The sequence below is a fragment of the Vanessa tameamea genome, chromosome 29 (assembly GCF_037043105.1).
Source record: "Vanessa tameamea isolate UH-Manoa-2023 chromosome 29, ilVanTame1 primary haplotype, whole genome shotgun sequence".
NCBI classification, from domain to species: Eukaryota; Metazoa; Arthropoda; class Insecta; order Lepidoptera; family Nymphalidae; genus Vanessa; species Vanessa tameamea.
Genome location: NC_087337.1, coordinates 5015236 through 5029356, shown reverse-complemented (window position 1 = coordinate 5029356; position 14121 = coordinate 5015236). Strand labels below are relative to the sequence as shown.

The window sequence follows — 14121 nt, the reverse complement described above, 5'->3', positions numbered from 1 at the left end:
ATGAACACGCGTATTTAACGTATACTCTGCTATACTCTGCTTTATTAATAAGTCCTTTACAGTTATTGTACCGATGCTATTAAACTCAATTTAAACAAAAAATGGTTAAATAACAATAAAATAAAACACATTATACATTATATAAATGTTTATACAAAAGGGTTCTATTAATGATTGCTGTAAACAAATACATTGGACATTTTTTTTCAATACAGCTCAAAGTTTTTCTTATCTAAATCCAAACAATTTCATTTGTAAAAACATTTCATTTACTCCGAATAGATTCTCCACGGACGGATAACCTCTTTGTATTTTTAACCTTTGAAAGCGAACGCGTATCCTCCTCCAAATGAATGTGGTCCACGGTTTTGTTCTTCTATGTCGTTATCGCGGTACTGAGAACAAAAGGAAAATATATATTACATTATATCATAAACGAATGATAACAATATGTAATATTATATTTGGGAGCCGTGATGGCCCAGTGTTTAGAATGACAATGACAAGCACCGCTAAGTTTGCATGTGTACTTTGTGTTTATCTCGTGCTCGGTGAAGGAAAACATCGCGAGGAAATCTCTATATGTCTAGTTTCAATGAAATTCTGTAACATGTGTATCCAACAGGCATTGGAGCAGCGTGGTGTAGGCCTTAGGTCAGCAGTGGGACATTTAAAGGCTGCTACCATTAATTATTTATATTCACTGGAATCGAACGTTAATTTTGCATATAGACTTATGATAAAACTTAAGTGTTATTTATTATCTGTGGAAAAAGTATAGATAATATCGGCGGGATTCGACTGCCATAAAATGGCGATTTTTTCTATGTGCTCAAAGAGGTATAGTTCATATAGTGATGATTATTACTTGTGACATATAATAAATCAAATGCCTAATAATAATTATGAATATTATAGATTATAACCGTTTACATAATAAACTTAAAAAGACCAATACTAATGAAATTAAAGGGACCATAGACTAGGATTTATACTTAATTAACAAAAGAATTTACCCGATTATATGTACGATATAAAAACCTTCTCCTTTTTTGATTTTTAAAACGAAATACTTTTTAAAAACTATACCCGAGCATTTGTTTATAAATGTTGCTAAAATTTTTTTTATTTTTTATCATACCTGACCATCATCACGACCATCTGGTCTCCAATTTTGGTTGAAATATTGACTGCCTGCGCCAGCTACTGCACCCGAGCCTCCACTTGCACCTCGCTGGGTTTCAGCGGCCTAAATATATTTCGAACATATGTATGAACTCAGGTAGACATTAAAATCGGCTAAAAGATAACTATCAATTATAACACGACAATAACGTCATTGACGATCTCCGTGGTCGAGTGGTGTGTACACCGGTTTTCGTGGGTACGCCACTCCGAGGTCTCGGGTTCGATTCCCGGCCGAGTCGATGTAGAAAAAGTTCATTAGTTTTCTATGTTGTCTTGGGTCCGGGTGTTTGTGGTGCCGTCGTTACTTCTGATTTTCCATGACACAAGTGCTTTAGCTGCTTACATTGGGATCAGAGTAATGTATGTGATGTTGTCCAATATTTATTTATTATTATTATTTATTTATTAATAATAAACGTACTATGTCTTCTACACCAACAGGATATAGGATTTTCGGTGCTATGTCAATTATATCTGACAGTTTCTTTGATCAATGTCGTTTTAAACTTTTAAAAACGTATCACTTTGAACGTTACTCACATCAGTGATCACTTCTGAGTGCTTAGTGACAAGTTGATGATGTAACTTTTTCAATAAATAAATAAAAGACTTATTGATTAGATAATTTTTAAAAAGGAATAGTAGCTATGCTCCCTTCTAAGTTTTACTAATATTTCCATTTATATAACACAAATTAAGTTCGGTACAATTGGTAAGGGTCGAAACTGCGAATTTTTACTTTAAACGGTTGTGCAATTGACGATAATTTTTAAAAACATGAAGTTTATTTTCAAATTGAATACAATCAAGTAAACCATTCATCGATCCACCAATAAAACAAACAAAATAAACTAACCCCATTAACAATATACGTATAATATTGGAATGCCTTATCCAATCATTAATTCTTGACGTATCATTAATACCTGATTTTGCCACTGCGGCTCGGGTCGCTGTTGGTTGTACTGCTGTTGCAAATCGTACTGACGACGTTGCTGTTCATAAGCCTCCGAATAGTAATTACCTGCTGGTATATTAATTTAATTTGATTAAACGTTATGAGGCAGGTCTGTTATCTGTAATAGCTACGTATATCACTCGTGAAATTACATGCTATTTTGTAGAAATATAGATGATAAAAAAGCGTGGAGTTAACGCTCGTTGACTTCCAGGCAGGAGACATAACATACATATGTAATTTGTATATTGTATTTAACTAACATGGCTGTATTCTTAGATGTTGTAAAGGAGTAACTACTGAGTTGATTGCCGGTTCTTCTCGGTAGAATCTACATTCCAAACCGGTGGTAGCTTTACTTTAAATAGTTTGTTAAATGACGATTCAAAAGTGCTTATAAAAGCCTACTTGAATAAAGTATATTTTGATTTGATTTGATTTGATTTGTGACTTATATCACGCTCTGACGTTTCCGATCGTTTTCTACGATGAGTTTCGAGCTTGTTTTTACAGAATATGTACTATTTTATGCATGAATCAGCAATAAGATTGTTCCTTAAATGGCATTTTTTTAAATGAGAATTTTCTCCAGCGACAACCTTAACGGGCTCTTTCTTGTATTGTGATTCATAAGCAATTTTTGTTAAATTTATATGTACATATTTTTTATTAATTAAACTTCTCTGTTATTACACTATGAAGATTTTAATTTTCAAAGATATTTTATTTTCATTTTGAAATTTATCACTTTGGGCGAATAAGGGTCGTAATAAGGTCGTAGCATGAAGTTAGAATAGAATAAGGGTCAATTGGTTATTACCTATTTGAAATAGAAGTACTAATGTTTCACAGTGCACGCCACTAAATCTGCTAGTCATCATGATATTTTCTTCCATTTTCAATAGTCACCGTTCAATTCAACGCAATTTACTCCAAACCTTAATTTATGAGGCACTTAAACTTAGTCATAGATCACTCCGTTCATTAGTGAAAAACCATGTGAGCCTTACATTCAGACAGATAGACAGACGCGGCAAAGGGAATTCGTTTTGTAATCAATATAAATAAAATACTTACTAGGAGCTGCTGGCGGTACTGGCTCGGGGCTTTTCGGTAAATGACTTCCTTCCAGAATCTGGAAATACATATCTATTTAGAATTTGATACAAAATAACACCTTAAATATTCAGAACTCCACAAAATTACTACAACTTGAGTCAATCTTCTAATAAATTTACTTCAATAGACCCAAAACTATGGTAATTATAAATGAAATAAGTATTTCCTTGTTACGCCAGGCGCAATGGCGAATTAACTCGGTGGCTGCAATACTTAGTACCTATTGTTATATTCTGGTTCGAAGGGCGAGTGAGCTGAGTCAGTTTAACTACAGGAAAAAGAGACATAACATCTTGGTTCCCAAGGTTGGTGGCGCATTGGCGATGTGAGGAATGTTTAATATTTCTCACAGCGCTAATGTCTATGGGCGTTGGTGATCCCTCAAAATTAGATGGCACGTTCACCCGCTCTACCTATATCATAAGTCATTATCTTACTTGGAATCCTTCCTTTCCAGCGCGGTACTTCAATTTCACGAGCTGTCCACTGGGATCCTTGTACTGATAAGCGCCGACCCTGGATCCATCAGGTTCTATCACCTCGCCGGCCGCAAGGCCATTGTCTGACGCGTATTCGAATCGGAAAGCGCCCTCTGGTGGATGAATTAAAATCGATTATAAGGCATCAATTGCTACTCGAGGCTATGTTCGCACCGTATTTATAGGACCGTTTCTTGTTGTGCTTCTATTGGTACTAATAATGTCATTTGTGAACTCACTCCTACAACTACATAAAAGGTATCCGATAAAACGGACTCCTTTGAACGTAACCTCAGCTGAGATTCGAAGCGTAATGACAGATTGAGGAATTTATTCCTTCCAATGCCATGTTTCAATTATCGTGAATATTCTCAATGTTTCTCAATTTCTCAATTAATATTCAGGCGTCTGTTCGGAAATACTCTATGGCCTCATAGATCTGTCACAACCAGAAAGAAATAAACGCAGAATACGCAAGTGTTAGAACAACTGTGAATAAAAACTTTGCATTGAACTGAAAAAACTCTGTCAAGTCATGATTGATACGGAAAAATTCTTGAAAAATCCACGAAATTTTGTAGTTCCAACATAAAAATTGGAATCTAGAATCCTGTCCACTTTATGCTGATTCGTGAGAAAGTAAATGTTACCAGTTGTTGCATATACCAATACAGACTTGCAGAAATGGTGGTTCTGTTGTAATGGCTATTGACTTCCAATATGGTTGCATCAAGTGGCTAGATTGAAAGGCCGCATATATGTAGAACCAGGATTTAAACATCAGGTCGGACCATATAAAATTAATTGGGTTTTTCTGACTGTAAATTCTCAGTAATTCCGAATTCGGAAATCGTCACTGTTCACGCTCCTGTACCCGTAAAGTACGTTGGGTAAAGCTGTTCCTAATGTGCCTGAACTCTTTCTCATCTTGTTGAATTTGCCGTTCCTTTGGATTATGAAAGAGACGTAATGAGAGCAAACTCGTGTATGTCTCGTGCAGTTGCCTATGAAGAGTAGTTATCATGGTCATCATAATCAATATCACAAACCTGAGCTCAAAGATTGCTTGTGATGCAGGATCGCTGCTTGCTGTTCCTTAGAAATTCCGTACGGAACGCGCCAATTTTCTGATCGTGGACTTTCTGAGCCTGGAATAAAAAAACTTTTCAAATTAAAGTAAATTACCAGCCTACCTGTCAATGTCACAATATTGGACTCTTTTTTATTCCATCACGCTTCTCCAATGCGGATTGGTGATCCATAAGGTGGAATTTTACCAGATGCACACTTTTCCTCACGACATTTTCCTTCACACACAAGTAACAGGTCAATTATAAATTAAATGAATTAAGCACATGAATATTTCTGCCATAGTCTCATGAATCTGCAAGAGGTGGCAATCGAGCTGATTTAATTACACTTTATGCAACGAACCTCGATTATAATTTTCATAGACCGGTGGTGGATTGGGTCTCCAGGATTGTGCGGTAGTACCTTGTGGTGTGACGTCATCGGAAGCTGGGTTGAACAACTGCGGGCGGTATGGATTCACCTAAAACGTGATGAAGATAAAAGATAATTTAGCAGATCATTTTATTGTATGCCAAGTTTCCATATCTGAAACGTTCATAACTGCAGGCATAAGATATAACGTCTTAGTTGTCAAGGTAAGTGGCACATCTTATACATTATGGGATGATAGCTGTATTGCACGCTTGTGTGCGAAAGGTTACTATACAGTTAGTGAGTTTATGATTGATAGCACGCCTTGGGAATGAAACGATCGCCTCCTGGCTGTTTCTAATCATATTCAATATATTAAATACATATAAGACTGACAAAAAAAAAAGGACCCGCTGAGTTTCTTTCGCCGGTTCTTCTCAGGTCAGGGCGTTTCCTTTTCCGAACCGGTGGTAGTGTTTAATTTGACTATCAATAAGTAAGTGTAATGCTTCTATATTGAATAGAGGAATTGAGTTTGAGTTTGATATAAGAGATCTGTTTTGGTCTCATTTTGAGGAGCTCCAGCCGTAGATGTGCAGAAAAATAAAGAGGATTCTTGATAGCAATTTACCAAATTGTTACGATTTAACAAAGAATTAATTTTAGAGAGCTACTGGTCGATTAGAGAACGGTGCTTCGGCTGTATACGAAAAAAAAATTAAAAACATAAACAAAATTAAAGTAAATTGTTATCGACAAACTCCAATTCTAACTGAACTAATGTATACTATTTTACATTAAAGATTTCATTCAAATATGGTTTGATGAGTGACTTGCAGTTTACAATGAAATGCAATCAAAACAAAACCTGTCATAGGTTACTAACAGTATTTAAAACGGGATATTTACCATGTTTTTTATTTTTATTTGGTGGAGCTCGATATTTCGACATTATCTACGAATGTCTTGTTCACGAGACTTCGTGAACAAGACATTATAAATGTTAAAATAACCATAAAATTACAAATAAAATAAACATAAAATAACAAATAAAAATAACCATATTAATTTAAAATCTGTCATAGGTTTCCTAAAATATATTTTGAGACACCCTAGTTGATGATTTTGTGTGCCATCAGGTGTCTCATCTGTTCGTCCGTCTATACCATAAAAATATCTTAACCTAAATATTAAATTTATGATTTTAGAATACAAAAAAGAAAAAAAAAATGTGAATTATACGTCATTTATAAAAGATACGATCAAACCTAAAGGCATTTAGCTGATCTGTTTATTAAAAAAATAAAAACAATCCTCCCCGGCGGGGAATCGAACCCCGGTCTCCCGCGTGACAGGCGGGGATACTCACCACTATACTACCGAGGATATGCTTACAAATGCAATATTTTGGGTAGAACAGATAGTGTCAGCGTGTACTTACTACGTCGGTAGTTCTCTGTGAAGAAGCCCAAGGTGTATCCAGGGGCTGGAACATGGCAGATCTTGGCACCTATAATATTTTTTTTATATTAAAGCTAGAATTATAAGGCAGTTCTACGATTCGTAGCTCTATGGACTTGTGTTTTTAAGAATTGTTGTTCGTGTAAAGTTTTATTGTATTGTTGTCTGTTTGACGTTATTGATTGCAAGGTACGTGTATATTGCGAAATCTTGAGTGATTTACTGTAAATAGAGTTTTAATCGTCCAACAAAAATACCGACAGTTTACGTTTCGTTTTGTTTACGAATAGTAAAATCGTCTAGTTTGGCAGAGGCGGCTCTAGCCCTTGTGACGCCCGTGTGCAGCCAGTACCCTGGCCCCCTCTAGTAGTCAAAATGGAATACTCTTACAGTTATATTTTCAAACGGAAATTCGAGTGCAAATTTAAATGATGTCGCAAAGCAAAGCAAGTGTTTATTAGGAAGGAAGGTGTTTGAGATGATCCAATTACCAACCTTAGTGTTGAAATGTATTTTTCGTCATACTTAAGCGAAAAATGCAACTTATTACAAACGCGAGTGGGCGGAGAAGTGAACATTTCCTACGAGTATGGCGGATTTTGTTGAGGATTTAAAGATGCAGCTTGTGGTGGCGCGCCTTGCTTTGCTACGGGCAACCGACATCGGCCGTAACACGGGCGCAGGATCTTTGAGAGCGCCGGTGCCGCGAGCGACGCATCTTTGGAGGAGCCGCATTAGAGGGCGCTCGGCACCCCTTCAGACCCGGGGCCCGTGTGCCCCGCACACAGGCGTTGCAATTAAATATAACGTAATACGTTAAAGTTAATCTTTAAGGTCTATATAATCTACCGCCAAGAAGCGATACTTTGTATCGTTGTGTGAATGAGTTAGTAGAACTACGTGAACATGGAAAACAAAATCGTAGTTCCCAAAGTTTGTTGCGTTCGTGCGTATTAAATAAAAAATAACACACTGAAAAAAAATATATCAGAATATACAATAAACTGAAAAATGATTAACAATTTTTTATTAATATGTATTAAAACTTAAGTACGTGCCGAGTAAACTATGTCTATCTGCGACCTTCTTGGTGAGATAGTTCAATGTTATCGAATTTGTAGTTCTTTAGTCGTTCAGAACTAACTGAACTAAGTTGAACGTTTATGATCAGCGTATATGAAAACATTATTAAAAGAAAGTACAACAATTTCGCTCCCTTATCCATATCCTCGGTAGTATAGTGGTAAGTATCCCCGCCTGTCACGCGGGAGACCGGGGTTCGATTCCCCGCCGGGGAGGATATATTTTTAAATTAGGAATTTTGACAAATAAATCCTCTCGACGACTCTAGTTTAATTTAATTTACATCTCTTCATTTTTCTTCTTAGAATTACAAATAATAACTTTAAGTTAAGATTATTGTTGTGAAATTGTGTAGTTTCAAATGAACTTTATATTTATATGATATAACAGAGCCATGGCCGGATCTACCGTATGGCTTTTTGGTCTTCAGCCCAGGGCCCCGTGGATTCAAGGGGCCCCAAGTTAAGTCAAGTCAAAGTCAAAAATAGACTATAACGCGAAATAATCCATCATCATTAAATTAAACAGATCGTATGGTTTGCAGCCTACGTTCAGATTTGTCTTAAGTGGGGCCCCTAAACTCACGGTCCGGCACTAGCGCCAGATTTTAAATCACGAGGAAACAAGATTTGACAGCTCGCACTATTGGCGGGGATATTAAACGCGACCATTAATCACGGTAGTCAACTTGAAGCTCTACGAAATCTACAACGAGTAGCTTTTATTCCTCACAATGTTTATATTGTGAAATTATATGTTCTTAAGTAAGATTAATCAAGTGGCTTACCCAGATAGAGTTATATATCAGTCTTTTTATATAATATATAATCCCTTTAATTATAAGTTAACTTAAGTAACTCAACACAAGGTTATCAAAACAATAAGGTACTTGAATTTGTTGATTTTTAAGGCTAGATATATAGAGGCTGTCTGTTCGCTTAGATCTTTTGAACGACACAACAGATTTTAATGCGGTTTTCACCAAAAAGTGTGGTTCAATTGATTTAGTTTATATTCGAGCCAAAAATTTCAACCTTCTTCAATGTTAAAGTTGTTATAGGCTGTTATTGTCCCCGTTCATGATTTGTGTAGTATCTATTTTTAATTTTATCAATATTAATATTTTAGAGCCGAGATGGCCCATTGGTTAGAACGCGTGCATCTTAACCGATGATTGGCGGGTCCAAGGCAGCACCACTGAATTTTCATGGGCTTAATTTGTGTTTATAATTCATCTCGTGCTCGGCGGTGAAGGCAAACATCGTGAGGAAACCTGCATGTGTCTAATTTCAACGAAATTCTGCCACATGTTTATCCACCAACCCGCATTGGAGCAGCGTGGTGGAATATGCTCCAAACCTTCTGCTCAAAGGGAGAGGAGGCCTTAGCCCAGCAGTGGGAAATTTACAGGCTGTTAATGTAATGTAATATAAAAAAAATATATTTAGATTTGGCACAAATGTTGTGTATTGAGTTAGTATGTTGTTACGTAGTTAGACTTACTGATATAACCTATTCAAATCGAAGTATGAACAAAGATAAATAAACTTTAAAAGATTTACGTATTTTTATATCATGCGATTTGCTAATAACTCAGCTATATTGTGCACAGTTCTTGATATATCTTTAGTTATAATACAATACTATTTAATAATAAAAATATATAATTATATTTAATTTTACTTCAAAAATTCCGATAACAGTTTCGTCGACGTTTAAATTATCGCAAATCCATAGTGAATATCATAGATTAGAATATAAAGAAACTTAGCGAGTATTTTTGTTTATGTTTTGTCAATTAGTGCTTGTTTATTTATATTTTGTATAACAAAGAAATAGCCAGGTGGCGAGTGTTTCATTCACAAGGTGTGCCATCAACCATGAACTCACTGATTGTATAACATTTCGCTCACAAACGTTCTTTAAAAATCTATTACAATTTGGCAATAGCGATTTTTTTAATGTTTTCTAGCATCCTTTTGTAGAACAGTATACATTGCCCCACAAAAGAGTTACTGACTCCATGCAGTCGAGTAACAGGAGTAACAAGTTTGTGTTTGTTCCTTGTACCGATGCTATGAGAATCACATTTTCTCATAAAATCGTTAATATTTTTCCGTACATACAAAACATTACAGAATATATATTGAGAAGCAACAGTTAACATCTTGATTTCATTAATTTTATACCTCAATGATTCCTTGGCTCCTAGCTCATAGATTGCGGGAATAGACCCTCTTCTGCAGCACAAATATTGTATGGATAGCGGCTGCGTTACCCCAAAGCATAATACCGTAGGACATTGTACTGTGAGAGTAACTGAAATATACTAAGCGAGCCGTATCAACATCGGTAAATAATCGAATTTTTTTGATCGTAAATCCGTTTATTGGAGGGCCATATTCAGAACTATAACGTCACTGGACTTACTGACTCCATTCCAACCATAAGAGAAGTAAAACCCAATAACATTTGACAGCAAATTGACGCGATGTCATTGGTCGAGAGCTTGATTAATCTATGATATTCACGATGGATTTGCGATAATTTAAACGTCGACGAAACTGTTATCGGAATTTTTGAAGTAAAATTAAATATAATTATATATTTTTATTATTAAATAGTATTGTATTATAACTAAAGATATATCAAGAACTGTGCACAATATAGCTGAGTTATTAGCAAATCGCCTGATATAAAAATACGTAAATCTTTTAAAGTTTATTTATCTTTGTTCATACTTCGATTTGAATAGGTTATATCAGTAAGTCTAACTACGTAACAACATACTAACTCAATACACAACATTTGTGCCAAATCGAAATATATTTTTTTTATATTACATTACATTAACAGCCTGTAAATTTCCCACTGCTGGACTAAGGCCTCCTCTCCCTTTGAGGAGAAGGTTTGGAGCATATTCCACCACACTGCTCCAATGCGGGTTGGTGGAATACACATGTGGCAGAATTTCGTTGAAATTAGACACATGCAGGTTTCCTCACGATGTTTTCCTTCACCGCCGAGCACGAGATGAATCATAAATACAAATTAAGCGCATGAAAATTTAGTGGTGCCTGCCTGGGTTTGAACCCGAAATCATCGGTTAAGATGCACGCGTTCTAACCACTTGGCCGTCTCGGCTCGGCAATTAAATTTGTCTTTCTTTTAAATTAACATCATTCCTTTTTTGTATTTTATTTTTTAGAGGATTACAATTGCTTATGCTAGTTTAAGATTTTATCGTATAATTTAATAGTGTATGACCTCTTTATATTTATTTAATAGTGTTGTAAATACCTCTAGTGATGTATCACACTGTACCAGTCCGTGTATTTTTGGTTAATTTGTTTTGGTGCTTCAAATATATAAACAATGGAGGCGCCAATTAAACCTTATCAGATGTCTGATAACCCTCGTCAAAACGCTGTGGTAGACCGTGTATATAAATGTTAAATATATATATCTATTTAAAGAGTAATAAGACTGACTTGTCTGAATGTTTGTGGTCCATAATAATCTTCGTCCCGCGACTGCGCAGCCGTCGCTACGACGGCGCACCAGAAACATATTAACTGAAACAAAAAAAAATATATATTTTGTACGTTCAGACTCAATAAATTTAGCTGCGCGTTGAAAGTCAAAACACACGTTTAGGACCGGATTTGGAGGTTTGAAAGCGCTAGGGCCACAAAGGAGTCGAGGCCCCTAATTATTATTTTTAAAGATAAATTGGACAATTTTATTTATATACGTAAAATTTGTCAATATTTTTTTTATTTTTTGTATCAGTATCTTCTAAAACAGTAATAAGTAATATTATTATAATTTTAGTATATTATGCATGGAGTTAATACTCTTTGACTTCCAGCCAGGATATATAACATACATATATAATTGTATTTAACTAACATGACTGTATTTTTAGATGTTGAAAAAGAGTAACTACTGAGTTACTTGCGGTTCTTCTCGGCATAATCTGCATTCCGAACCGGTGGTAGCTTCACTTAATATAGTTTGTTAAATGACGATTCAAAATTTCTTGTAAAAGCCTACTTGAATAAAGTATATTTTGATTTTGATTTTATACAGATATTTACACATATACTAATTATAATTCTTAACTCGTCGGAACCTCTATTACAGGGGCCCCTCGTAGAGGCCCCAGGGCAGTTGCTCCGGTTTGCCCTCCCCTAAATCCGGCCCAGCATACGTTTTAAAAAGTATATAAGATTATGTACTTGTTTAATTTGCAATTGATACAGTTGGACTTTTACATAACAGTGAATAAAAATCTTTATTCAATACAAGCTGTGCCCGCGACTTCGTGCGCGTTTCAATTTAACAAAAAAGTTATTGTTGTAGCCTAAGTTAGCCAGTGAAAGTCACATCAAAATCGGTCCAGCCGTCCCAGAGATTAGCCGATTAGTAGAGATTTTTAATTTGGTATATGTATCGTGTATACATACATATGCATTTAGTAAAAAGAGTTTATTTTAATATTACAAACAGACACTGCAATTTTATTATACGTATATAGAAAACTTCGTCTTATTGTCTGTAATAACAGGATTTTCTCGCCCAAAAAATCGGATATCTTGCAACCATGGTCGTGATTCAAAAGATATTTTTATTTGTATAAAATTAAATTAAATTCAAATTATTCATATGTTTTGTTTAATAAACAACAAAAAATAAATAACTTAAGATCAACTTACCCTCATAATTAACAATATAAAACACTTTCTTTCAACAGACTAACATAAAGTATGCTCTACTTACGAAAATAACATCTATATATAGATGTTTGAGGAGCGATGGACCGAAAAGTAACAGGTTGGCATGCATTGGCCGTGCTAATTATTTACGTATGAAATAATTATAACTTATCGTTGTAATGAACACATTTCGATCATTAACGAAGTGATCTAATTGTCAAATCAAATCAAATCATATTGTAGCTGCAATATTAAAATGGCGGCATGAGTCACAACAATAAACTTTACATTAAGATATTCCATGTGATTCGCTGATAGCTCAGCTATATTGTGCACTACTAAGAGTTTATGATTAATATATCTTTATTTATAATACAACACTATTACACTTAACTACTTATATCCACTTTAATTTGACTCCCAAAGTTCTGACAGCAAAATCGCCGAAATTCGAAACGATATTTTATCACGAATTCATTATTAATACCAGCCCTACGAATTTTATAAATGTAATAATAACTCTGTCTGCCTGTTACGCTTTCACGAGTAAGCGATTATAGATGAAAAATCACAAGAAAAGACATAGGATACTTCTTTTAATTCACCCCTTGAGGGGTAAAATGGAGGACAAAGATTTGTGTGCTCTAAAATTTGACAAAGTTTTCCCAACTTTTAAACCCACTTTGTCAAAGTCAAAGTCAAAAATCTCTATTCAATATAGAAGTGTTTACACTTGCTTATTGATTGTCAAAAATCTACCACCGGTTCGGAATTTAGCACCTCGGACCTGAGAAGAACCGGCGAAAGAAACTCAGCGGGATATTTTTTTTTTTTTAACCATTTTCCATGTACAATGATAATTATATTTTAGTTATTTGAAACAGCCTGGAGGCTGTTCTTGGGTTCATTTATTAGATCAGAAAGGAAAATGTTTATTTAAGACACGAACATTTTGTATACCTGACAAAATACGTATAAAACATATTTATATTACTTAATCAAAATAAATAATAGTGATTAGAACGCGTGCATCTTAACCGATGATTTCGGGTTCAAACCCAGGCAAACCACTGAATTTTCACTTGCTTAATTTGTGTTTATAATTCATCTCGTGCTCGACGGTGAACGAAAACATCGTGAGGAAACCTGCATGTGTCTAATTTCAACGAAATTCTGCCACATGTGTATTCCACCAAACCGCATTGGAGCAGCGTGGTGGAATATGCTCCATACCTTCTCCTCAACGGGAGAGGAGGCCTTAGCCCAGCAGTGGGAAATTTACAGGCTGATAATGTTATGTTTATGTCAAACGTCATACAACTTTAATAGTGTGCGTGTACTCAGTGACCAACAGTTGGCCCACTTTCTCAGCTTTGTCAATCTGTCTAGACATATAAACAATAAATGTCTATCTATCTTCATAAATAAAGATTGATATTTAAATAGTAATTCAATAATACCCAGTATTGTTGAGTTCCGGTTTAAAGAGCGTGCGAGCCAGTGTAACTACAGGCACAAAGGACGTAAAACCTTGGCTCCAAGGTTGGTGGCGCATTGGCGATCAAAATCAAAATATTCTTTATTCAAGAAAGCACTTTTGAATCGTCATGTTACTGTCGAATTAAATGTAGAGTTACCACCGGTTCGGAAAGTAGATTCTACCGAAAGAACC

At 35.2% G+C, this 14121-nt stretch overlaps 1 protein-coding gene and 2 non-coding genes across 3 annotated transcripts; 1 reads left to right on the top strand and 2 right to left on the bottom strand.

Moving 5' to 3' along the window:
• Positions 1-210: 210 nt before the first annotated feature.
• Positions 211-11318, bottom strand: LOC113403256 (uncharacterized). The gene is made up of 9 exons (XM_026643725.2): positions 11223-11318; positions 6629-6697; positions 5179-5296; positions 4794-4892; positions 3703-3857; positions 3224-3281; positions 2115-2215; positions 1142-1249; positions 211-395 (listed from the first exon to the last, which is right to left on the bottom strand). The coding sequence occupies exons 2-9, from the start codon at positions 6680-6682 to the stop codon at positions 315-317; spliced, it is 774 nt and encodes a 257-aa protein (XP_026499510.2). The 5' UTR covers positions 6683-6697; positions 11223-11318; the 3' UTR covers positions 211-314.
• Trnad-guc (transfer RNA aspartic acid (anticodon GUC)) lies at positions 6502-6573 on the bottom strand. Its single transcript has one exon. It is a non-coding gene; the product is annotated as a tRNA-Asp (tRNA).
• Trnad-guc (transfer RNA aspartic acid (anticodon GUC)) lies at positions 7875-7946 on the top strand. The gene has a single exon. It is a non-coding gene; the product is annotated as a tRNA-Asp (tRNA).
• Positions 11319-14121: the final 2803 nt, after the last annotated feature.

Excerpts from the sequence above, each read along its gene's own strand:
- LOC113403256 (XM_026643725.2), bottom strand. The coding sequence starts at position 6,682 with ATGTTCCAGCCCCTGGATACACCTTGGGCTTCTTCACAGAGAACTACC. Across the intron at positions 5,297-6,628 it reads CACAGAGAACTACCGACGTA|GTGAATCCATACCGCCCGCA; the intron begins GTAAGTACACGC and ends ATCACGTTTTAG. Across the intron at positions 2,216-3,223 it reads AGTACCGCCAGCAGCTCCTA|CAGGTAATTACTATTCGGAG; the intron begins GTAAGTATTTTA and ends TTAATATACCAG.